The sequence below is a fragment of the Triturus cristatus genome, chromosome 5_1, assembly GCF_964204655.1.
Source record: "Triturus cristatus chromosome 5_1, aTriCri1.1, whole genome shotgun sequence".
Taxonomy (NCBI): domain Eukaryota; kingdom Metazoa; phylum Chordata; class Amphibia; order Caudata; family Salamandridae; genus Triturus; species Triturus cristatus.
Window position 1 is genome coordinate 320,877,005 of NC_140587.1, and position 24,312 is coordinate 320,901,316.

Sequence of the window (24,312 nt, forward strand, 5' to 3'; positions counted from 1 at the left end):
TAGGATTCCAATCTGATAGAGCCTGTTGATCAGTGTGTGGTGGCATACGGTGTCGAAAGCTGTTGAGAGGTCGAGGAGGATGATGGCCAATGTTTCTCCCTGTTATAGCAGTAAATCGGTTGGAATTGTAAATCTTTCACTAACCCATTGACAGGGAAGGAGGCAAAAATCACTACATTTTTATTTGCAACACCCCATGTGCTGTATATGCTTTGGTATGAACTTGCAATAAAATCCACATTAGAAGTACACAATTACCTGTACACAAAAGAATCCTCTAGCATTTAGTTTTTTTCCAATAAAGATATTTCATACTTTGTGCCTAACATTTTGTTCTGATTAACATGACAGCAGAATTGTAGATCTACAATATTTCGCTATAGATATTGTCATATGGAGTAAAATAGGGGGAGATGGACACTACACTTTCCATCTTTTTATCCTACTCCTACTAGTTCTTTTCATCCCTTCTATCTCCCTTTTTCGCTGTTTCCAGATGTTTTCTTTCCTCATTCTTCCTACCTTTTCTGTCTTTCTCTGGTTCAAAGTTTGATAATAAAAGTAGACCTGACCCTCAAACCCACACCACAAATAAAGCACTGGTTTTGTGTCCTTGTACGTGATAACCCTGCCCATACATGTCTGTGGATTTCAAAACAACTACAATCCACACATAATACTTATTATTTCTGGAAAATACACATATAAGGCACAGCTGCCTGCTGAGTGGAGCTCAAACCACTGTATATATGTTTTCATTTAATTCGCATTTTTATGAAACAATATACAGGCTCAAACAATACAAAAGTGTTCTCTCATGCTTTTTGCAAAACTTTATGTTGAAGAAGCTTCTTTGCCCTCATCAATCTAAACAAAAGCTTACTCTTCCATAGTAGTCCCTGGCGCTGAAGGGAACTACTTTGTGTGTGGGTGTGCTCCTTGTGGAAGGGCATGTGAGAAGGTGCCTTATATATGCTGTCCACTAGTTCTAGTGGACACCTTGTATCAATCCAAACAACCCCTTATGGTGAATTGGTTAAAGGCAACCTTTATTGAAAGCTATCCTAGTGGTAGCTATGGCGAGCAGCCTTCAGGCTATGTCTTGAAGGAATGTGAAGCAGCTTGTTTTACCAGTCTATAATCTCTTGAATGATCAAATGAAAGGACAACCACACCAGGTATATATTTAAAATATATGTATTTAAGATAAAACACACCCCTCTAGTCTCTTTATGAGACTGGAGTTCGAAGTACTTAAGTTACAAGTTAGAAATCACCAGTAATAGCACAAATACACGTTTGGGCCCTAGGGGCGTACCAAACCATAGACCAAAAAAGTGGTATAAGAACCACGACTGAACTCGACACAAGGCCTAGAGCCTGAAAATCGCTGGGACTCCAAGGAACCATCCAAGGTAGTGATACAGGGGACCCACGGGGACTGTATGCAGTGTGTGAACACAACTGCGGGTTCCTGTTAGCTTCTATGGGCAATGTCGCGGTTGGAAATTTAAAGATTAGGGACACTTAGAATCGAGTCAGGGCCAAACCCTTTTGAACTTAGGAAGTTCTAGGGCTAGCACCCACGGGAGCACCAGAGTACTCGCGTTACTTCACCCAGAGAAGCCGGGTGCATAGGTGTCTTTTGGTGTCGGGTCGCGTCGTTGATTGCAATGGAAGCCTGCAAAGAACTGCTGCTGCCGTGAAGAGGAGAAGTGTCCGAAGAGATCCAAGCCTGGATCTAGGATGGAAGGAACCTGAAAGCAGAGGGGACAGAGTCTGGGTCACTAGCCAGTGACCGAGGGCAGGATGGACCAATGCCCACAGATGTCGCGTGCTTCAGGTGAGTTGATGGGTGTCTTGACTCTTCAGCCACGAGGTCCAGGAGGCGTCGACGAAGTCCACGAGCAAGATTCGAGCTGCGCACAAAGTCGGTCGAGTGCTGCGGTGTCGGCGACCAGATTGAACCCAACAAGCCTTGGCAACGGTAAGTCACAGGAATTCAGAGAAAGGACTGCGGTGCAGACCAGCAAGGTCTGTATGACTCACCCAGTGAGGGTAAGTCAGGGCATATCTGGAGCAACCAGGAAAGCTCAAGTAGAAGAGGAGTTGCCTTCGTGGGGACCTACTAGCCAACGGGATAGTGATCATGAAGGAGCCTCAAGCTGTCGCACTTGAAACTGGACCACGGGTCACTCATGGAGTGGAGGCCAGCAATCTTCGGTGCAGGAGGTGCTCAAGGCTGGGGCTATTCGGAGCCCAAAGCACAACTTCAAGGAAGTCCCAGAAGATCGTGTTGCTGCAAAAGTTCATGGTGTCCAGGGATCATGGTTCCACGTCACCCACGTTAGCCACGGGCCTCAGCTTTGCTATGGACTCAGGGTAGCCTCCGAAAAGTCTGGAAATCCACCTCTGGGGATGCAGAGACTTCGGCGTCCGGTGGGAGTTTCAAAATTGCAGACTGGTGAGTTGCTTCTTTGGTACCTGCCAAGCAGGGGAGTCACTCCTTGACCCCAAGGGAGATTTCTTCCGTCTTCTAGTCGAGAAAGAAAGTCGAAGGTCCAGAATATATGTTGCAGAGTTTCGTCCAGGGTAATCTAAAGTCACAAGGACTGGGTTCCCATACTTATACTAAGTTTGGGGGTTGGACATACTCTAGGGACCCACCTATGGGAGGGTTTGGAAAGAGGGGTGGTTACACCCATTTCCTTTGTCCAGTTTCGCGCCAGAGCAGGGGCAGGTAGCCCCTGCAACTGGTTTGAACTGGACTATGCACAGGGACACCAAATGTGCCCCCAGTGCAGGACTTCAAAGCACCAGAGAGTGCTGCCGCCCAGCCCCAATACACATCTGCCTGTCTGGGGAGGTGGTTACACCTCCCTTTGACAGGAAACCTATTGTCCAGGCCTTCCCTGTCGGAGTTTTGGTCAGCAGCAGGAGGCCAGACCCGTATCTGTGGCAGAGGCATCCTATTTGTGATGCCAGGGCTCAAGAAAAGTCCTAGCGGGTCAGACCAGTGTGAACATGTCTCTCCCTCTAGAAGGGTGGAATGCTACCCCCGACGCCAGAACTGGCGGGGGGGGGGTAGTATTCCAAAGCGTTTGACACCAAACATGACATGTTTCCGTGCAGCCATCCCAAAGTTAGCATTCACCGCGAGGTTATAATGCACTTAAGAGTATATGGTCAGGCTGCACCACAAACAGCATCAGAGGAGGTACTCCAAATGCTGCAGAGGGGCTCTGCTCATGCAGAGGCACCCTCTCTCATAAAAACCAAGCACTCTGCCTTCAGCATTGTTAAGGCCTGCCAAAGGAGTGACTTATAGGTTTTATATGTGTGTACAATGGTAGTGATATAGGTAGCCTATACCACTGTAAGGTGTGCAAGCACACCCTTACCCAGGCTGCAGTAGCAGACCTGTGGTGCCATTTTGGAGTGCTTCCCAGGGATGGCATAATACATGCTTCAGCCCCTGGTAGGCCTCTGAGGTACCTATGCCCTAGGTACATAGTATACCATATATTAGGGGCTTATAAGGTACTCCAGAATCCAATTAGATATGTACCTAATGTACATGCAAACCATTTTAGAGAGCAAGCAGCTAGGCTGTGGCCCTGATTAGCAGGGCCACAGCCAGACTAAGGTCGAAAAACAGTGAAACACCAGCACAAAGTGGGGGTACCCATGTGAAGCAGATCCTACTCTCCTACAGGGCAGCATGCGGTTACTTACAGTGAAGTCAGCGAATGTCTTAAGTTGGCCGACCCATTGCCCCATGATGCATGCTAAAGTGGGTGGAAGACAAATGTGAATGACACAATAACAGACTAATGGATATAAACCTCTAAAAACAACCAACTTATAACACATAATTTTAGCAAAATCAAAAGGTTTTGGATAACATGAGACCTGCTAGCCTCTTGCCTTTGCTAATGTTTTTGTATAATATTGTTATAAATCTTTATTACAATTAGATAGGGAGGGTTAAAAAGATAGATAGAGAGGCTTGCAAAGACAGATAAAGAGGGTTGTATAAAGAGATGGTGTTGCATAGACAGATGGATAGAAAGATAGTTTTGCATAGACAGGTGGATAGAAAGATAGTTTTGCATAGATAGATAGAAAGACAGTTTTGCATAGATCGATAGATAGAAAGATAGTTTTGCACAGATAGATAGATAGATAGATAGATAGATAGATAGATAGATAGATAGATAGATAGATAGATAGATAGATAGATAGATAGATAGATAGATAGATAGATAGATAGATAGATAGATAGATAGATAGATAGATAGATAGATGTTAATGTTATGGTAATTTATATAGCGCACGGCTGCCCCAGCCAAGGGGCGTCCCGGCGCTGCGAAAAGACCAATTGCAGAGAGTAAGAGGCGCAAAGAAATGGAAGCAATTATTGAAAAAGGTGAGTTTTGATAGCCTTTCTGAAGGCCAAAAGGTCCTGCATGCCACGGATAGATTCTGGAAGACTATTCCATAACTTGGCAGCTAAGAAGCTAAAGGATCGGCCGCCTACTCTGGCCAGTCTGGTGCGAGGGATGATCGCGAGATGTTGTCCCTCTGAGCGAAGCGACCTCCTAGGAGTATACTCCGACAAGAGGGGGCACAACATTGGGGGAGAGGCGGTTTTAAGGATTTTAAAGGCTAAACACAGTGCCTTAAACTGGATCCTTTTACCCACCGGGAGCCAGTGTAATTTTTTCAAGGCTCCGGTCGCCGAGGAGTGGCGAGGGAGACCTACCAGCGCCCTGGCAGCCGCATTCTGGACTCTCTGTAGTCTGGAGGTTTCGGCAAGGTTCGCCCCTAATAAAAGAGGACTGGCATAATCCAGTCTTGAAAGGATGGTCGCCTGAACAATTAACTGGCGGGTGCGGCAGTCGAAGAACCTCAAAATAGGTCTGAGGTTACGTAAAATGCCGAAGCAGGTGGCCGCCACCTTTTTAGTATGGTGCATGAACCTCAGTGCCGAGTCCACCCAGACTCCCAGATTTTTAACGCATTCCTTAGGCTTAGGAGGTTGGCCCAAAACATCAGGCCACCAGCTATTTCCCCAGGACGCGGTATTTTTTCCCAGGAGCAGTATCTCTGTTTTCCCCGCGTTAAGTTGGAGAAAATTCGCCGTCATCCAGTTGGTGATGTCAGTGAGTGTCTGTTTAAAGCGATGAGCCTCCAGACCACTGTTGTCATTAAGAGCCACCACCAGCTGGGTATCGTCAGCGTAGGATACCAATGCTAGTCCGCTCCTTCTAGCCACCTCTGCAAGAGGGCGGACATAGACATTGAACAGGGTAGGGCTCAGGGAAGAACCCTGCGGCACTCCCTGTCCGATGTTATGCTCCTTCGAGTTGTAAGGGGGGGTGGAGACTCTGAAAGAACTGTTGGAAAGAAAGTCTCTAAACCATCCTAAAGCTGTCCCTGTAATACCAATTTCCTCCAGTCTCGTCAGAAGGACCTCGTGCGACACCGTATCGAAGGCAGCACTGAGGTCCAACAGGACCAGTGCTGCCGTTCCGCCGCTGTCAAGGATGGTACGGAGGTCCTCTGTGACACTGAGCAGGGCTGTCTCGGTGCTGTGACAAGCTCTAAACCCGTGTTGGGAGTCATCCAGAATGTTGTTGGTTAGGAGGAAGTTGGTCAGAATGTTGTTGACGTGTGCCTCGATGATTTTGGCTGGCCAGGGAAGCAGGGAGATGTTTCTGCACCATTTTTAGATAAGGATTGGCAGGAATATTTCTCAATAAACTTTCTTTTTTCCTCCTTATCCTTTTTTAATATTTCACCTTACTGCACTGCACCACTTATATATCATTTTGGTATATACCACACATCTTGCCCCTATTAGCGGCTTGGCTGTCTTCTCTCCTTCCCCTTCCATGGGCCTCAAAAATGTGCTCCGGTTATCAACTAACCACGAATGAAACTCCAAGATGGAGTGAATCACAGTGGTGGGAAGGTGTGGATATCCAGATGATGATATTCACCAAACACTGGTTTTTGATGGAAATCCTAATAAATCCTACAGCACTCTGAGGCTCCTTTTTCAAACTCTTCGCTTATTCTTACCTTTTTAGCGACTGTGCCCATGTTTTCAGACTGACAGATTCCTTGTTGTATTTAGTAATTGTATGGGGGATTGAGTCTGTTTTGGTCTTTAAATTTTCCCTCGGACCCTCCCCCCCTCTTTTGTTATCAAGCAGGGAGATGGGCCTGAAATTTTCAGGAAGCGTGGGGTCTAAAGTGGGTTTTTTTAAGATGGGGGATACCCATGCCTGCTTCCATTTGGAAGGAATACTGGCGGTAGAGAGAGACAGGTTGATAGTGTCTCGTATATGTTCTGTAATAAGTTCATGAGCTTCACAGAAAGTCTCCGGTTTTAAGGGATCTGCCGGGGAGCCAGATTTGATTTTTCTACAAATTATTTGAAAACTCTCTCGCTCAAGAGTAGGAAGAGAGGAAAGAGAAGGTCTGGTAGGATCCAAAGTAACCGAAAGCTGCGGACAGTTAGGGAAAGTATCATAGATTTTCCTAATCTTATTGGTGAAAAAATTAGCCATATTGTTGCAAAGATAGATAGATAGATAGATAGATAGATAGATAGATAGATAGATAGATAGATAGATAGATAGATAGATAGATAGATAGATAGATAGATAGATAGATAGATAGATAGATAGATAGATAGATAGATAGATAGATGTATTTCCATAGGTAGGTAGTAAGATAGGGAGTGGTGCATAGATAGAGAAGGTTGCATAAAGAGGGTTCCATGGATAGATAGATAGATAGATAGATAGATAGATAGATAGATAGATAGATAGATAGATAGATAGATAGATAGATAGATAGATAGATAGATAGATAGATAGATAGATAGATAGATAGATAGATAGATAGATAGATAGATAGATAGATAGATAGATAGATGTATTTCCATAGGTGGGTAGCAAGATAGGGAGTGGTGCATAGATAGAGAAGGTTGCATAAAGAGGGTTCCATGGATAGATAGATAGATAGATAGATAGATAGATAGATAGATAGATAGATAGATAGATAGATAGATAGATAGATAGATAGATAGATAGATAGATAGATAGATAGATAGATAGATAGATAGATAGATAGATAGATAGATAGATAGATAGATAGATAGATAGATGTATTTCCATAGGTAGGTAGCAAGATAGGGAGTGGTGCATAGATAGAGAAGGTTGCATAAAGAGGGTTCCATGGATAGATAGATAGATAGATAGATAGATAGATAGATAGATAGATAGATAGATAGATAGATAGATAGATAGATAGATAGATAGATAGATAGATAGATAGATAGATAGATAGATAGATAGATAGATGGATGGATAGATGGATGGATGGATGGATGGATGGATGGATGGATGGATGGATGGATGGATGGATGGATGGATGGATGGATGGGTGGGTGGGTGGGTGGGTGGGTGGGTGGGTGGATGGATGGATGGATGGATGGATGGATGGATGGATGGATGGATGGATGGATAGATAGATAGATAGATAGATAGATAGATAGATAGATAGATAGATAGATAGATAGATAGATAGATAGATAGATAGATAGATAGATAGATATTTAAGAAGCTTATAAAGCGCACCGCTACCCAATGGGGTCTCCTGGAACTAGAGGCAGACAGTAAGCAAAGATGCTAAGGCAAACTGTAGACACAGCGACATACCAGGTGACACAAACTCAGTCAGGGTAATTGAAAAGCATGGTTTTTAGGTTCTTACGGAAAGTAAGCAATGAGTTGCAGTTCCTAAGCGCTAACGAAAGAGAGTTCCAGAGTTTCAGTCCTAAAAAGGAGAAGGAGCGCCTCTTAATTCGAGCCCGGCAAAACCTAGGCATGGTAAACAGTGCGAGGTTGGCTGATCTCAACGATCGGGTGGGGACATAAGGAGACACCAGATCTCGGATGTAAGAAGGGGCAAGCCGGTGTCTAGCTCGAAACATGTAACATAAGGCCTAGAATTTAATATGTTTGTCAATCTTGAGCCAATGCAATTTGTGGAGTAAGGGAGAGACGGAAGCATATCTAGGCAGCCGGAAAATAAGACGAGCAGCCGCATTTTGGATGATCTGCAAGCGATGAACCAAGGATTTATCAGCGCCCAGATACAGTACATTCCCATAGTCCAATCTGGACGTTAACAGGGCCTGTAGCACTGTTCTATGGGCACTTAGAGGAATCAGCCACAGGGTTTCTTGAGCCATTTGAGAGTGGAAAAGCAAGAGACTGTGACTTTAGAGACCTGCGGCTTAAGAGAACGATTCTCATCAGTGATGAAGCTGAGGTTCTTAACCTTATTAACTAGTACAGGAAAGGCCCCAATGTGACGGGCCAGTGGTTAACTCCACAAAGTTCAGGATTGTTTCCCACGATCAGAACTTCGGTTTTAGTGCCATTAAGTTTTAGGGCGTTTCTGTTCATCCAAAGGGTGTCATTAGACAGGCCTTGCCTGAGTGGGGAAGGATCTTGATTATGAGCATCAGATAGTGAAAAAATAATCTGTGAGCCATCCACGTACGAAAATATGGTGAAGCGAGACTCTTTAATCACTTCCATCAAGGAGCGAAGGTAAATGTTAAAAAGCAGGGGACTCAATATGGATCCCTGTGGAACCCCCGAGGTCAGTGTTGAGGTCATACATGTATTGTTAGCTGATGAGATCTGAAATGTTCCATCTTTCAGAAAGGACGATAGCCACCTCAAGGCCATGTCAACAATGCCTGATGCCTCCAATCTGTTCAGGAGAATGGAGTGTAAGACCGAATCGAACGCCGCACTTAGATCCTGAAGGATTAGGGCGGCGGTCCCACCAGAATCGAGTTCTTACCTAAAGAGTTCTGTGACTCCTAATATGGTGGATTTGGTGCTGTGGCCTGCCCTAAATCCAGACTGGGACGGATGCAGCACATTATGAGCAGTGACGAAGGAGGAGAGGTGAGTGTTAACGTGTTTTTTCAAAATTTTGGAAAAAACAGAGTGGAGAGAAATTGGCCTAAAGTTTGACCAACAATAAGATATATAGATAGAATAGCAAATTGGAATAAACAGCACAGCTTACATTAGTAAAATAATAGTTAAATAGCAGGGCATACAGACTAAATTAGTCTACAAAAACAATTGTAGCCCTCAATTAAAATACACACCGCATGACATCCAGTAGTACTTATAAATACATTTCATTCCGTGCATACTAAAAAGAAGATATATTAATACAGTGCAGTTTTAAATGGACACAATCTAGTATACTGTGAACCGCAGCGGTCAGGGCAACAAAGACCACACGAAAAGGAACCTTGGCAGGAGACAGGGTCAGATAAAGCTGGAATGTGCCCTGTGCTGGAAGAGCTGGTAGAAAGCACCCTGCTTTCACAAAGGCAACATCAAAGTAATAAGTAAAAACAAAAACACCTGCACTGAAGGGAACTACCTTGTGAGCAGAGGCTCTCCTTGTGCAAGAGAAAAATGCAGCCACTCACAGTGGTTAGCCAGTGGCTGAAGTAGGCTGACCCACTGCCCCTGCTGTATGCTGTGGAAGCAAAATATGAAGGAAACAATAACACACCAACGGGTGAAGAGAGCTGCCTTAAAGGCCCTGCCAGTAAGTATATTACATTCATAATTTCAGTTAAATTAGATGATCCTGGCAAACGCCAGACCTAAAGACGAAGGCCAATGGTTGCATTTTAAATTTGAGTGTGGGCAGTTCATACAGCTGCAGCGTTTCTCACTATGCAAACCTTTTGGGGAGGTTTAAGATTGAGCAGAATACGTGCGGTGCTTTTGCAAATCCTCCTGGAGGTGGTCGACAGTCAGATTATAACTTCTTTCTACAGGACAGCGACCTCACGCATCAACTATTACACGCTATTAGTTTCCACCCTGAGCACCAGAAATGGAATGTCCACTGCAGCCAGTTATTGCGCAGTTCCGAAGAGAAGCCATTTGTGTATCTGCCTGAAAACGCAGTGTCTGGTGGAAACAATGGGGCATATTAACAAGCCAGCCGATAAAATTATCGCCGCTTTAGCGGCAGAAAACTGACGCTAAACCGGCGATAATGGGCTTGATAATATGCTCTGGAGAATTCCCATAGAAGCCCATGTTCACACCAGAACATGGGCTTCTATGGGAATTCCATAGAGCATATTATCAAGCCCATTATCGCCGGTTTAGCGTCAGTTTTCTGCCGCTAAACCGGCGATACTTTTTAACGCCGTCCTTGATAATATGCCCCAATGAGCGCACAGTAGAAACAAATAATTCAGCTACGGGAGAAATTGTACATCTCTAGTACAAAGAGTAAGCGTGATGATAGCGCCCAGAAGCACCGATAGAACCATCTCTCCTGGGGCTGGAGATTCAGAAGGACGCTCGTGTGGGGGCTCCGGGGATGCACAGATCGATGTAGACATTGCTACTATTAGTGAGGATAGAAAGGAGGTGTTGGGCTCGCAGATGCTTCACTTGGGCTGTTGTATCTTTTATCCGCAGCGCTATCTAGCACCTGAAAAGCATATTTGATTTATTTAGTGTTTCTTAAATAGCGCTACGCAGCACAGAAAAGTGTTACTGTCAATGCGCTTTACATTGTGTAGTAAAAATTAAAAGTAACACTATTACCGTTGTAACTTGTAAATTTGCGCTGAGAGAGAGTAAGGCAGCGAGAGGAACGAAGGTAAAAGAGATAATGGAGGGAGAGATTGCTTTGCGAGATGGGTCTCTGTGGTTAAATAAAATTGATGACTTTCCTTCCAGGAGATATGGTTCTGAATTGACGTCTTGTATGAAGAGTTCATAAACAACTCAGGGGCATATTATCAAGCACGGCGTTAAAATTATCGCCGCTTTAGTGGCAGAAAACTGCCGCTAAAGCGGCGATAACGGGCTTGATAATATGCCCTTCAGAATTCCCATAGAAGTCCATCTTCTGGTGTCATGGGCTTCTATGGGAATTCTCTGCGGCATATTATCAAGCCCATTATCGTCTATAGCGGCGATAATTTTAACGCTGTGCTTGATAATATGCCCCTTAATAAGTAGTGTATACAAAAGGTAGAGGTGGGAGAGCCACTGAACGAGCGAGCCAGGCTCAAGCCTGAAGTCTGATTCAGCTCGAGGTTCTGTTGGAACCTCGAGCCCTTAACGAGCCGAGCTTTCATTTGACTTCTGCCTCCCTTCCTCTGCCCGGGACATGGTGTTACAGCAGGAGCTGCAGACTATATGTAACAGGATTCACCTTCCAGTCTGGGCTCTGCTCAACATCATGTGAATCTGGGCAAATCACTTAATCAACCCATTGCCTACAAATCAGTGGTCGAAGTGAAGATAAAAGGTAGGGGATCTGTGGGGGAGAATCAGAAGGTGGGAATAACCTGTGGATTGGGTCAGTGGGCGGAGTCAAAGGTGTGGCCACAAAGAGCCAAACATCCCAATCTTTAGTATTTGTTTGGCATTTCACTGACCAGTTACAGCTTATTACATAATTTAATTCGACCAACTGATACACATGTTTATTTAAGGTTTAATATGAATTATTGACTTTGAAATACATTCACAAAGTAGGATATGTTTTCAATCACAAAATATCCTGAATATGCTTAAAAGTGGAAAAGTGGAAGTGAAAACTGCCATATTTGACACATAATACATCATCTGCTGCATAATCTGACGATTTTCACCAAAAAATAGTTTGTAGCTCAAACGGATCAAAAGTTACTTAAAAATGTGACTTATGTTGCGGCGAAGTGGAGGGCCCTTTGCAAAGGGTGACTGGTCACATTTCTCACTGCTGCATTTGTATATTACATAGGTACTAAAGAGGCAAACTCTTTGCAGAGGCTGTTAGTATGTGTAAAAAAGTCAAAATAATAAAGTATCAGAAAATGTACCGCATTATGCTGCAGCCTCTTTTTTGGTGGCATAATTTAGTCAACACTTTGACATAGTTTTGTCCTACATTGCTGCATAATTTCAGTGGGCCCCAAAGCAGGCAGCACATGTTAAAAGTGCTGGTTATGAAGCAGAGAGATTTTGAAGTTTGCAAACTTATTTTGGTGGGCGTGCAGATCCTGCATTGCCGATCCCTCGGGAGTTGCACTACTACTGCTGAAAGAAAGCCATTGGAGGTACCAGTTGGTGAGGTGGACTGACCTCAAGAGTCCTGTGACCTCAGTGACAGAGTTACTGCCAGTCTATGGTGTGCTGCTTTGTAGGCCTGCCCGCAAGACTGGAAGCGAACTTCAGTATGGATTGTGGTGGACAGGCCTTCAAGGTTAACCCACACTTGCCACCGCTGGGGTCCACCTGCTGGTGCTAAGACACCCGGGCTTCTAAGGTCTAGGAGGGCCATTTAATGTCTAGCATGGGAATGTGCTCCCTCAAGAGAGTTGTCTGATGAACTGGTCATGAAGGCTGAACCTGGTTCCCCAGTTCCAAATTCGGCAGCTCCTGGCATAGTGCCACACCCTCTCCTCCACTGAACACCATACTGCCCGACTGAGAGAAATTCGCACTGCCTTCAACTACAACCCAATTGTGCTGTGCTATTGTGCACCTGGATGCGACTCAATTCAAATTATACACTAGACAAGAGTAATATGTTGCCTGAGACAAAAAAAAGTAATAACATCCTGGAAAAAGCAAAAACTCATAGGGAATGCAAGATTAAGTAAAGCATGTCAAATGTAAGCAGGAACAACATGGGTACCTTAGCGCTTTTACACTCATTATTCAGAAATCAATGAGTGTTTTTACCTTAAAAATTAAGGACATGGCTTCAGAGCCTGGAAGGAACCCGTTTCAATGTCCATTGCTTATATCCTTCAAAACATAAGCAGCATGGTTTAAAACGCCCACATCCCTGAACACAGAGCTGTGGTACACATTTTATAAATTAAAATAAGGAAAACAGCTGATAAGGATCACATTAAATGTTTTCCACTCCATGCATCAACAGAAAGGCGAGAAGACAAAAGTAGCGCTTACCTGGAAAACTCTGTACAGTGGCGCTAATGTGTTTGGGTGTGAATAAAACCAATCTGGCCACTTGGCAACCACTCTGTCTTGTTTTATTTAATAATTTTTTCGTATTTTTAACCTTTTTTTCTCTCTGTCCCGAGGCTGCACTTTGGAATAGAAAAATGGCAGAAAAAGACATTTCCAGCAAAAGCGTTTCCTTCTTTTTCCATTTCACAGAGAAACGGATGAAGAAAAGGAGGGGAAAGAGAGGGTAAGAGCCACTTCTTGAAGTCACAGTATAAAGCAAGTGAGGAGGAGCGAAACAGAGATAGAAAGAGAGGGAATAAAAGGAAGAAAGAGAGGGGGGGGAGTAGCTGCCAGAGGCAGAGCAGGAGAGTGGACACTGTCCTTGTCTTCCTTGCGCAAGAAGGAAAAGACAGAGTCTTCTTCCTTCTCTGCCCACCCGCCCAGCCTTATCTATAAGCCTTGGCTATTTCTGCTGTCCTGCAACGCATTTTTTAAATAAAATAGTAGGGGAACGGATTCTATTGAATTGAAAAAGTAGGGGTAGGCCGTGCTTTGCTGATCCCACCCACTTCAACCGCTGCTACAAACAATGCATGCGACCTTGTGTAATGTTACTTAACTGGTGCTCATGTAAAGCACTCCAATACCTTTGGGTCGAGTTTAGGCACAATTTAAAAACTGCAGAAGAATGCAATAAGAGGTAAAAGCAAAAAGAAGGAAAGACAAATAGATATCCATTTACTGGGGGTTTGTACAGTGTGAAACCAGAAAACCTGGATGAATCATGGCTTCCCTGCTTAAACTGTATGATCTTAGGAAAATATTTTATTTCACCAAAAACTTGATTTTCTCCATCATCTCATATGAAAGCACTTTCGAAGATGTAAGTTCAGACTACCAATTGTATAAAACTATCACTTTCAATAAGTACTTCTCAGTGCAGCGCTATGATGTGCCCTATTAATGTCAAAGCTTCCACATGCAACAGAAATACAATTCATTGAACTTTGTAGATACTTCATCATGTTTTACCTGGTTTGCTGTATGGTTTACATAACACATATTTTCAGGGCTGGGCTCGAGGCTCGGGCACATGCTCTAAGATCCGAGACAGACCCTTGGCTCGGCTCCGGCTCGGCTCTCCCTGTTCATTTGTTGGCTCGCCTACATCTAACATAAGCTATGTTAAAGGCAAAAAGTCTGCGCACTGAGAAGACGAGCTGCTCACCTTTGGGTCCAGGTAAAATGGCCTGTGTCGAGCAGACGTCCGGTGAGGGGTGGCTGTCAGAGCCAAGAGCAGAAACGGGGCTTCGCAGCACAAAAAGCAGCAGCAATGCCAGGCGCGCCTTCCGCCGCTGTGCGTTCGCAGGGTCCATCCTGGCAGCCCTGGGAGAAGCGGATGAGTGCCTCAAGCCGCTTTGAAAGAGTTTGCTGACTGAGGCTGAAGCGTGAAGTCGGGATGCTGGAACTCCCGTGGGATAAAGGCAGCATGGGGGCCATTAATTAAGGCGGTGTTTACTCCAGCCAGAGTCAGGGCTGCTCAGTGTCCAAGTGTTTGGGAGAAAGTGACATGTGTTTACTGCGTCTTATCTCGGAGCAGTGAAATGGCCGAGCGGATGAACAGTGAAAATGGCGGTGACTCGTCGGACAATCTGGCCTGTGCACGCGATCACACAGTTTGTATGGGGCATTTCATTGCAAGCTTCACGTCAGACAACAGAGCTGAGGAATGTAGCATCAGTGCTGGAGGCATGGCTTCATTCCACACACATCCTCCCTTCGCTTGGGACACCAGGGACAGGGGTGATGTGTGGAAGGATCGGACGTGATTCCACAGGGACAAGTAAATCAGTTTCTTCACTGACAAATCCTCTGCCTACCTAGTTGTTATCTTTTATAAAAACAAGATCGGCAAACAAGTGGTACATAGGCACAATTAGCGAGTTTTCCATGTGTCAAAATATTACACACTTATGTCTGAGAAAATATTTAATCCCAAACGCATATAAACTCTTATGATTTCTAAAAGTTTACAAATAAACTCGCATGATTTCTAAAAGTTTAAAAATAAAGGGCTCAATTATGAACCCACTGGTATATGGCAGTAATGGCTGTGACAGTAATGAGTAGATTTTGCCCTCTGCCTCTACCTGCAGGTTCTAAAAGATCCCCAAGAAGTACTTTTCATCTCTGAGTTTGACAATCATTTAGCTGAAGAATAAAGGACACCTTTCTGTTTACAAGTGCCTCTGGCTGCCTCTTAAATCTAAAGCACGTGCTGATAACACCACTGACCATGGCTCACCGGTCTGAGACCGAGGATAGAGCCAATGTAGGCTTAATACAAATTGTTAATCAATCAACCCACAAAGCCACACAGAAGCGTTTGCTACTACCCCACAAAAAGGGCATACATTAAATCAAACCGATCCTCTCTGTATGGTGGACAAGGATGATCTATCAAATGCCTTCCAAAATTTCTCAGAAGGATGGGCAAATATGCACCCCCTGGAGGACACTGGAACCTTTTTTTCTTATTTTAGTACTTGTCTATCTTTGAACGATGCTGTAGTGACAGCCACTGGCAAAGCTCCTCCTGCACTGGTCTTTACAACTTTGGTTCTTAGCTTCCCTTAAAGCTGAAGCAAGGCAAGTGGAGAGAAACTGGCATGGATCTTCTGATACTACTGCTTTGTTGACTTTAAAATCGCGATTATAAACCTTTTATTCATCAAGCAAAAGTTGCTATTTTGGAACAGTAATAAAAGACCTATAACTCCACAAGCCCCTTGTTTAAAATTGTCAGAGAACTTACTAACATTCTTGCTCAGTTAGTTCAGTAATTCTAACTCAGGACCTGCTTGATAAATGGTCCTCCTATTTTACTAACAAGGCTCAAACATTCTATGAAAGTATTAAAAGTGATTTAATCTCACAGGAGACTTCAACAAATCTTAGCAACAAACACGATATGTGCACAAGAAGAGCGGCCGCCTCCACCTGCAAGAAATGTCCAAAATGGATTTCATCCCTGCCACCCAGGTAGAAAATACAATCTAATTACTGAAGTCTAAAGTCTGGATCGCTTGATATTAAAACTGCCAGAATTTTTCAAGACAAGGCCGATATAGTGGCGCAAGCAAATACCATTACCCTGAACCATTCTTTTGCATCTGGAAAGGTTCCAATAAAAGGGGAAAAGGGTGCAGTTGAACAATTATTGAAAAAAAAAAATCTGAATCCATTGTTGGAGTCCACTTATAGGCCTATATCTCTCCCCTCTTTGATTTAAAAAAATATGGGAGAATGATCATACTAAGTGGTTATTAAACCGCCTAGAACAAAATAACCTATTGGATGTGGCTCAAACTGTGTTTTAACCTAAGATGGGGAGTAAAATTCTCTGATCTCTGTCTTGAATGAATTAAGGTTTCTGGACAGTGAATAACTGGCAGGTTTCTGTGCATCGTTTGATATGGTCGATCATGCTATCAAGATTGGGTTAGGCAGAGATAGGCCCTTTCAGGTTCTGCCCTTGGTTGGTTTTATTTGGTTTTGAAAAGTCGAATTTATTCACTATAAATGCCACCTTTCAACTCCAAAGAAGCTCAGATGAAATGTGGAGTCCTCCAGAGGTCCTCAATGTCCCTGATCTTGTTTTACATCTATGTTCAACCTTGAGGCTCCTTATTCATTCATCCCTTTGGCCTGTATTGTGTGGAATATACAGACAATAGTAAACTTGTGTTTCACTTCAACTGTTCCAATACAGAGATTCAGCAATTTTATAAGCCCAACCTAGCTGCTATCCACCCCTGGATAAGTAAAAATATGTTTAAATTTAAACGTGGATAAAACAGAATTTTTATTATCTGACCCTGACTCCTAATAGAGTCTGTGGTCTCCTCCTAATCCAATCAATGTAATAACAAATTTTGACCTCAAAATTGACAAAGACTTGTCTCTTAATATACAAATCAACTCTAATTGCTTGCATGCGCCTACCAAATCAAACCTTTCAAGACACGTTTCAGAGTTATTCCATCTAAGTTCTGGGCTATCGTGATTGCATCAACCATGGGTTGCAGGATAACTATGTCAATGCAGTTTCTTTGTGGTAGATTAGATAATTGAGGAGCTATGTGAGATCTTGAAAAGATGTTGGTGGGATAAATAGATAGGCTAGAATAGGTTAGGTATTTTTAGGTTGCATGTATATGGTTCCAAAGAAGGCAGTTGTGGTAATTGAAGTGAGGTGTAGGCACTTTTCAGAAATGCAATAAAAGAGATTAAGGCAGATTGGTACGAGATGTAGAGTAGGCTATACTTTGAGAAGAGAGGAGGCATGCAGAGGATGCGAGTAAAGAGGGGAGAATTAAAAGTTTTAAATCAGAGTTAGATTTTCATGCAGGATATTAGAATATTGTGGGAGGAAGCTTTTTGGCACAGCTTGCAATCTAAGGATATAAAACTGGAACAAAAGAAATTGACAGGCTTTAGAATTAGGTTCAACTGTTTATCACAACTAGGAATAATGTCTGTGAAATGTCCCAATCGTAGCATGCAAGCATTTGCCCCTCCCCTAAGTGGCTGACTGTATGTGTATCTGATATCCTGACCTTTACTTTAGCACTGACATTACACTGATCTTGCATGTGTGCAGAAGCCTAGGCCTCTCAATGTCAATGCAAGGCAGAGCATCTGTGCTAAGACCTGGTAGGGTGCAACAAGCATACCCTCTGAGCGGACAGAGGACCACTGTCCATGTCTTGGGTTTAACACATAAGGTGTTGTAGGCAGCATATTGTGTTTTATTATCTCCTATAGTTAACCGCACATTTTTATCATTATCAGCGAGAGTGTGGCCTACTGACCACTGTCTGTGTAATGTTCTGCTGTTTTGTAAAAAAAACTAACTAACCGTGCGCCTGCATCCTGTATGTTTATCAGAAGCAGCCCATGCAGGTAAGAGCGGTGAGGCGGGGTGGGGGGGATTCGACAGACAACAACAAGGGAAAATTAAATAAATATCATAGTCTGTTGAGTTTTACATGTTCTCAGCAGAGGCAAACAAATCTAACCTAAGATTTCCCCACTCTTGAAGAAACCTTGTGCCACCTCTGGATGGCGATGCCATTCGTTATCCGCTAGGCCTAGACCGTTGAGTTTTCCCCTCTGACATTCAGAGATTCCACCTGGTGCTGAACCACTAGGCATATGCCCTGGTGTTCCAGCCAAGTTCAGAGGTGCAAAGCCTCTAGATAAAGCGTCCATGACTTCACCCCACCCTTTTTGTTGCAACACCACGTGGCAGTGGTGTTGTCTGTGAATAACTGTACCAACCTTCCCCTGATTGAAGGAAGAAAAGCTGTCGATACCAATAGGATCGCCCAAAGCTCCATCAGATTGATGGAGCCCAGATTCCCTCGGCAATCAGAGCCTCTGATTTCCACCTCTCCCAGATAGCACCCCAGCCCAGGAGTGACACACGTGTCACTGCAGTCAGGTTTGGTTGGGGAAGAAAATGAGGTCTGCAACTTACCCAATCGCAGTTCCATAGCCGCAAACACAGATCTTTTGCAGTTCCCTCCGAGATCTGGACCATGTCAGAGAGATTCCCCTGATGCTGTACCCACTGTAACTTCAGGTCCCACTGCAGAGCCTACATACGTCAATGGGCTTGTATCGCTTGCAGAATGAAGAAGGCCTAGCAGCCTCAGAGTCAGTCTCACCAAAATCCAGGATAGAGGCTGTAACATCGGTATCATAGCCTGAATATCCTGGACTCACCGCTTAGGAGGATAAGCCCGGAACTGCACTGTGTCTAGAACAGCTCTGATCAAAGGGAATCAGGTGTGACAACATGTTGGTAGTGAATTCCAGTGAATGCAGAAGGTTCACCGTAGTCCGTAGGTGGGAGATGACTGCCTAGGGCGAGCCCACCTTCAACAGCCAATCGTCAAGGTAGGGGAAGACTGGAAACGCCTAACCTCTAGAGGTGAGCTACGACCACCACCATCACTTTCCTGAATGCCAGAGTGTCGATGGTAAGGCCAAAGGGGAGCAAAACAAACTGAAAGTGCTCTTGGCTGACCATCAACTGCAGGCAACACCTGTGGGCAGGCATGACGAGGATGAGAAAAGACGTGTCCTGCAAGTCCAGCAATGCCATACAATCTCCTGAGGCTAGACCAGACAGGACTTGCACAGGCGTGAACATTTTTGATTTCTCCTTTATCAGGAAGATATTGAGAAGTCACTGCTCTAGAATAGGATAAAGGCCTCCATCCTTCTTGGGCACCAGAAAGTAGTGGGATTATCAACATCAACCTACCTACTTCTGATGCTGGCACCCTCTCTATAGCTCCCTTGTACAAGAGAGCTAACACTTCCTGACGGAGCAAGGAGAGGGGGTCCTCCTTCAGCTTGTCATAAGAAGGTGGCATGGGTGGGGGGTGGTCACAAAGGGGAGGGAGTAACCCCTTTGGACAAGCTCGGTCAGATGTAATTGACATGCAGTGCTGCAGACGATGAAGTATCCTGACCCTCAAATGGATGCTCATGATGGTCAGAGGGAAAACTAAAGGAGTTTGGAAGCTGCATCTGCCAGGGGGCTGATGGACAGGCCCGACTTCTGGCTACCTGTCCTAGGTGGTCTGTAGGAATTGCGTCCTGAGCCATTAAAAGACTGTGAGATTTGCTGGCTGTGGTGTCTGGGTGTGTTGTAGAGACGCAGTTGTAAGCCTCTTCCGTGGCCACCAATGGGACAGGAGATGGACTGGGGTTGGCAAGGGGGCATGAAAATGCCCAAGGACCTAGCCATAGCCCTGCTGTCCTTAGAGTGCTCCTACGCTGAATCTGCCTTCTCTCTGAACAAACAAGAGCTATAGAAGGGCATGTCCATGAGCAAAGCCTGTACATCCCCAAAAAGCCGGTGGACCTCAACCAGGCGTGGGGTCTAAGGGCCAACGACAATAAAATCACTCTGCCCAGTGAGTCTGTTGTGTCCAGCCTACATCATATGATGAATTTGGCTACATCCTTCCCATCAGCAATTGCTTCATAGAGTATGGCTTTGGCTTCCTCCGAGACCATGGGCAGCAGTTGCGCAACTGAGTCTCAGATCGTATGGGAGAAACTGCCTAAGAGGCATGCAGTGTTCACCGACTGCAGTGCCTTTCTGGTAGAAGAGAACATCCTCTTCCCAAAGGTATCCAGCCATTTGGATTCCCTACCTGGTGGAGTGGTAGGGAATGTGCCTGGTAGATTTTGGAAGTGTCAGCTTGGACCATCAAGCTCACTGGGGTGGGGTGCTGAGTGAGGAAACCGGGGTCCCCTAGGGCAGGGCGATTGTGGCAGGCAATTGTCCTATGCAGAGGAGTTCCTGTGCAGGGTTTGGACCAGGCCCCGAGAAGCAATTTGGCAAAGGCTTCATTGAATGGGAGTAATGGTTCAGAGGGGGCAACTCCCGGCTGAAGCACGTCCGTCAAGACATTTGTCTTGACTGCCACTGAGGGTAGCATAAGGTCCAGGACCTCAGCTGCCCTTGCAAATGAGGCATCCTCCTCCGTAGCCCCAGTAGGGGGAAAGACCACACCATGCGCCAGTTCTTCTGGACCAACGGATGGGCTAGCAGGCCCACTTCCAAGGGTCCAAGATTGGGGTGGCACCCCTTGGCAGGGTAAGACTCACAGATGACAGAGTCCTGGTGTTGGGTCCAAGGTTGTTGGAGCCTTTTCTCCCTGAGGCCCTAGTCAGGAGGCTGGCCAACAATTATCCCTTGGAGTCACTCGGGGGTCCTGGATTCAGCAGATGCAAGATCAGTCCTTGTCACCCAGGCAAGAGGGCAGCAGACAGCAGGTCAGTACTGCAGGGTAGCAGTCCTTCAGAGCAGAAGTCCAGTAGAGTGGCAGTCCTTTCAGCAGCACAGCAGTCCCTTTTCCTGGCAGAGTCTTCCACAGGTCCAGAAGTGTACTGAAGAGTTGGTGTCTGAGGTCCAATATTTATACCTGTTGCCTCCTTTGAAGTCAGAGAAGCTTCTAGAGGTTTCCCTGTGAAGTGCACAGGTTTCCTGCCTCCCAGGCCCCGGCTCCAGACTACCTAAAGGGTAATCCTTTGTGTGGAGGCAGGACACAGCCTATTCAGGTGTAAATGGGGCTGTGCCAAACCCCGCCCTCCCAACGTGCCAGTGATGCCCAATCCAGGCACACCTAAGCTCTCTATTGTGTTTGGCTGTCTAGAAGGAACACACACAGACCAACTGCCAACTACACCCAGTCATATGACCTGAGACTGTCTGCAGGCACTAAATGGCTAAGGCAGGAATATGCCAACAGGAGTCCACTGAAGAGATGTTGTCTAAGGTTTAATATTTATACCCAGGCCTGCCTTTTAAGTGGGAGAAGTTTCTACAGGTTTCATCTTGAAGTGCACATGCTTGCTGCCTCCCCTGGCACGAGAGTAACTAAAAGGGGTACACAGCCCTTTGTGTGGAGCAGGACACAGCCTATTCAAGTGCAAGTAGAGATGTGCTCAGCATCGGTCCCCCCATCTTGCCAGTGATGGCCCATCCAGGCTCACCTAAGCTCTCTGTTGTGTGTGGCTTTCTAGGAGGAATACACAAAGCCCAACTGTCAGCTGCACCTTGTCATGTGACCCAAAGGCTGACTACAGGCACGAAATGGCTAAGGCAGGAAAATGCAAACTTTCTAAAAGTGGGATTTTCAAAATTGTAGCTGCAAAACTGACTTTACCATAAGAGAGGATTTTTCATTACAATTTCAAATACACCAAACATAAACTGGTTACCTGTTCCCATTTGGAAATTACAGTTTATAAAGGTGCCGATTCCGATCCTGTAAAACCCGGGTACAAATGGTCGTACGGAGAGTTTTCTCCATACGACTCGTACCCGGGAATTCCACTGTACAAACCAGCAAGTACGATTCGTACAGAAATACAATTTCCGTACGAATCGTAAAAAACACCGTGCGGCTGAAAAATACATACAATTCCGATCCTGGACAGCACGTATGCGACGTCCGCACGGAGTCAGGCAGCGTTTTACGGACCAGCAAGTACGATTCGTACCCACAGCACTCCGCACGGTTATATTTTTACGGGAGCCAAAAAGTGCCGGAAAAGCTAAGTACGCCACGATGCACGAGGAAAAGGGGGCCCGGTACGCGCCGTACCCCCCACCCCCGTATGTACGTGCCATACCCCCAGTCCCCCGTATGTATGCACCATACCCCCAGCCCCCCGTATGTACGCGCCGTACCCCCACCCCCGTATGTACGCGCCTTACCCCCACCCCCGTATGTACACACCGTACCCCCAGCCCCCCGTATGTACACGCCGTACCCCCACCCCTGTATGTACGTGCTGTACCCCCAGCCGCCCGTATGTACGCGCCATACCCCCAGCCCCCCTGTATGTACGCGCCGTACCCCCAGCCCCCCCTTATGTATGCGCCGTACCCCCACCCCCGTATGTACGCGCCGTACCCCCAGCCCACCCGTATGTACGTGCCGTACCCCCACCCACATATGTACGCACCGTACCCCCAGCCACCCTCGTATGTATGCACCGTACCCCCACACCCGTATGTATGCGCCGTACCCACGGCGCGTACATACGGGGGGGGCTGGGCATACGGTGCATACATATGGGGTGGGGGTACGGCGCATACATACGGGGGGCTGGGGGTACGGCGCATACATACGGGGAGGCTGGGGGTACGGCGCGTACATACGGGGGGCTGGGGGTACGGCACATACATACGGGGCCGGGGGTACGGCGCATACATACGGGGGTGGGGGTACGGCGTGTACATACGGGGGGCTGGGGGTACGGCGCGTACATATGGGGGTGGGGGTACGGCGCGTACATACGGGGGGGCTGGGGGTACAGCACATACATACGGGGGCTGGGGGTACGGCATTTACATACGGGGGGCTCGGTGTATGGCGCATACATACGGGGGGCTGGGGGTACGGTGCGTACATATGGGGGCAGGGGGTAAGGTGCGGACGTACGCAGGAGGGGTGGGAGGCTGGGGGGGCGCACAAGTTTACCCGGGGTAGGGGTCGTTCAAAGTTCGCTCCGTACGGGACATTTTACATACGCTTGTATATTCGGGACGCCGGTACGGATCGGACTTGTGCGCTCGGACTTCAGTTTTACGACTCGTATGTAAAACTGTCCGGGGACGTCTCTTAGACTTTTCCCGAGGTCATTCGTATGTATTTTTCACGTACCAATCGTACTTCGCCGTTTGTACGGGACTTGTACGATTCGTATGTAAAAAAATACGGATACGAGTCGGACAGTAAATTTTTTTAAGGGACCGGAATCGGCACCTAAATGTAATACTGTAACTCCAATGTAATCCTATGGGAGAGATAGGCCATGCACTAGTGAAAAACAAATGTTAGAGTTTTTCACTACTGGGGCATATAAAGCTTAAAGTATTTGTCCAATGTTTTAAATAAACGGCACCCTGCTCTATACGCCGTCCAGGGCCTACCTTATAGTTGACATATATTTTAAAAAGGAAGGGTTGGGCCTGGCAAAAGGTTTATTTTGCCAGGTCGAAATAGCAGTTTAAAACTACTGCACACACAGGCTACAATGGCAGGCCTGAGACATGTTTGAAGGACTGCTAAAGTGGGTGGCATAATAAGTGCTGCAGGCCCATTGGTAGCATTTAATTTACAGGCCTGTATAAGTAAATTAAATATACCTATGGGGTAATAAGCCAATGTTATCATGCTTTTAATAGTGAGCACATGCACTTTAGCACTGGTGATCAGTGGTAAAGTGCTCGGAGTCCTAAAGCTAGCAGAAACGGGTAGGGGGATGGTCAAAAGCTACACTCGAATGGCGGAGTTCGCAGAGTTTTGCTCCTCTGTACTACGCTTGGAGCACGGAGTTCGGCAAAAACTTGGCAACCGCCAGCAGAGTGGTTTACCCGCGCGATCATCACTCACCCCTGCAAGATGTGTTGGGCAGGCTCTAGTGTTCGCCCAATCAAAACTTCGGAATGCTTGCCATCGTACTATGATTTGGTGAAGCGTATCTAATGCTCTAATCCTATGTCACCATACACATTAGCAGTACCGCCAGCTCACAGAATGTGTTCTGCTTTGGAAGTGGTTGGTAGGTGACCCAGAGGTGCTAACATTATCCCCCAAAGATAAACTATGGATGTGCTCACTTCCTCCACAGATGTGCAGTGTGAAAAAATCCAAAGCACAGCAGA

General features: G+C 45.8%; 1 protein-coding gene across 1 annotated transcript in view; it reads right to left on the minus strand.

The window, feature by feature from the left end:
* The window catches only part of COLEC10 (collectin subfamily member 10), a 392,931-nt gene extending 378,409 nt beyond the window's left edge, over positions 1-14,522 (minus strand). The window contains exon 1 of the mRNA XM_085605060.1: positions 14,278-14,522. Within this exon, the coding sequence (XP_085461186.1) occupies positions 14,278-14,425 (148 nt within the window). The 5' untranslated portion in view covers positions 14,426-14,522. The remainder of the gene's footprint in view (positions 1-14,277) is intronic.
* Between the last annotated feature and the right edge of the window lie 9,790 nt (positions 14,523-24,312).